This window comes from Wasmannia auropunctata, unplaced genomic scaffold (genome assembly GCF_000956235.1).
Source record: "Wasmannia auropunctata unplaced genomic scaffold, wasmannia.A_1.0 LD336074.1, whole genome shotgun sequence".
Lineage (NCBI taxonomy): Eukaryota > Metazoa > Arthropoda > Insecta > Hymenoptera > Formicidae > Wasmannia > Wasmannia auropunctata.
In genome coordinates this window covers 4,706,150-4,706,719 of record NW_012026816.1, presented here as the reverse complement: position 1 = coordinate 4,706,719, position 570 = coordinate 4,706,150, and the positions used below count along the sequence as shown (strand labels likewise).

Here is a 570-nt window from a genome sequence, read left to right as displayed (position 1 = left end):
TTTTTTATTATTGGTATCTTATGTATGTCAGTATTAATATTAAATAAAAATTCTGTTTGTATACTATCCTTTTGCAGATATTTTCCTTTCGGTCCTTTAGGTTGTATGTCTGCTGTAGCCAAACCTCGCCAATCTTCAACTTCTTTCATTGCCATTATGTTTAATATTATCAATATTATAGCAATCTATGCATATCCGCTTCTGTCCGTATCCTTCTTCTCCATGTGGCAAAGAACATCCATCCAGAGCATGTACAAATTTTTTGCACACAAAACATGTATGTCCGGTTCGTGTCCATTTTCACAAGCTGGACATTTTTTCTCGTTTCTTACTTTAACTATTTTATTACCATCTTCATTTGGACTTTCTCTGATAATCTCATTATCTTTATTTGGATGAATATTTTCTTCTACTCTTGTATCTTCTAAATGTTGAGTATTTGTGTTTGTTATTTTTAAGCGACCGCTCATGAAATTCATGTGCTTTATCACAAATTCATTTGCACGCATGGGGGTTTTCTCTGTTTTTAACATAATATTTTTTATTATATTAAAATCACTTTCTACAGAA

The 570-nt window shown here is 31.2% G+C and overlaps 1 protein-coding gene across 1 annotated transcript in view; it reads left to right on the top strand.

Annotated features, from left to right (window-relative positions):
- Nucleotides 1-118, top strand: part of LOC105449800 — a 26,150-nt gene extending 26,032 nt beyond the window's left edge. The window contains exon 4 of the mRNA XM_011689181.1: nucleotides 101-118. Within this exon, the coding sequence (XP_011687483.1) occupies nucleotides 101-118 (18 nt within the window). The remainder of the gene's footprint in view (nucleotides 1-100) is intronic.
- Nucleotides 119-570: the final 452 nt, after the last annotated feature.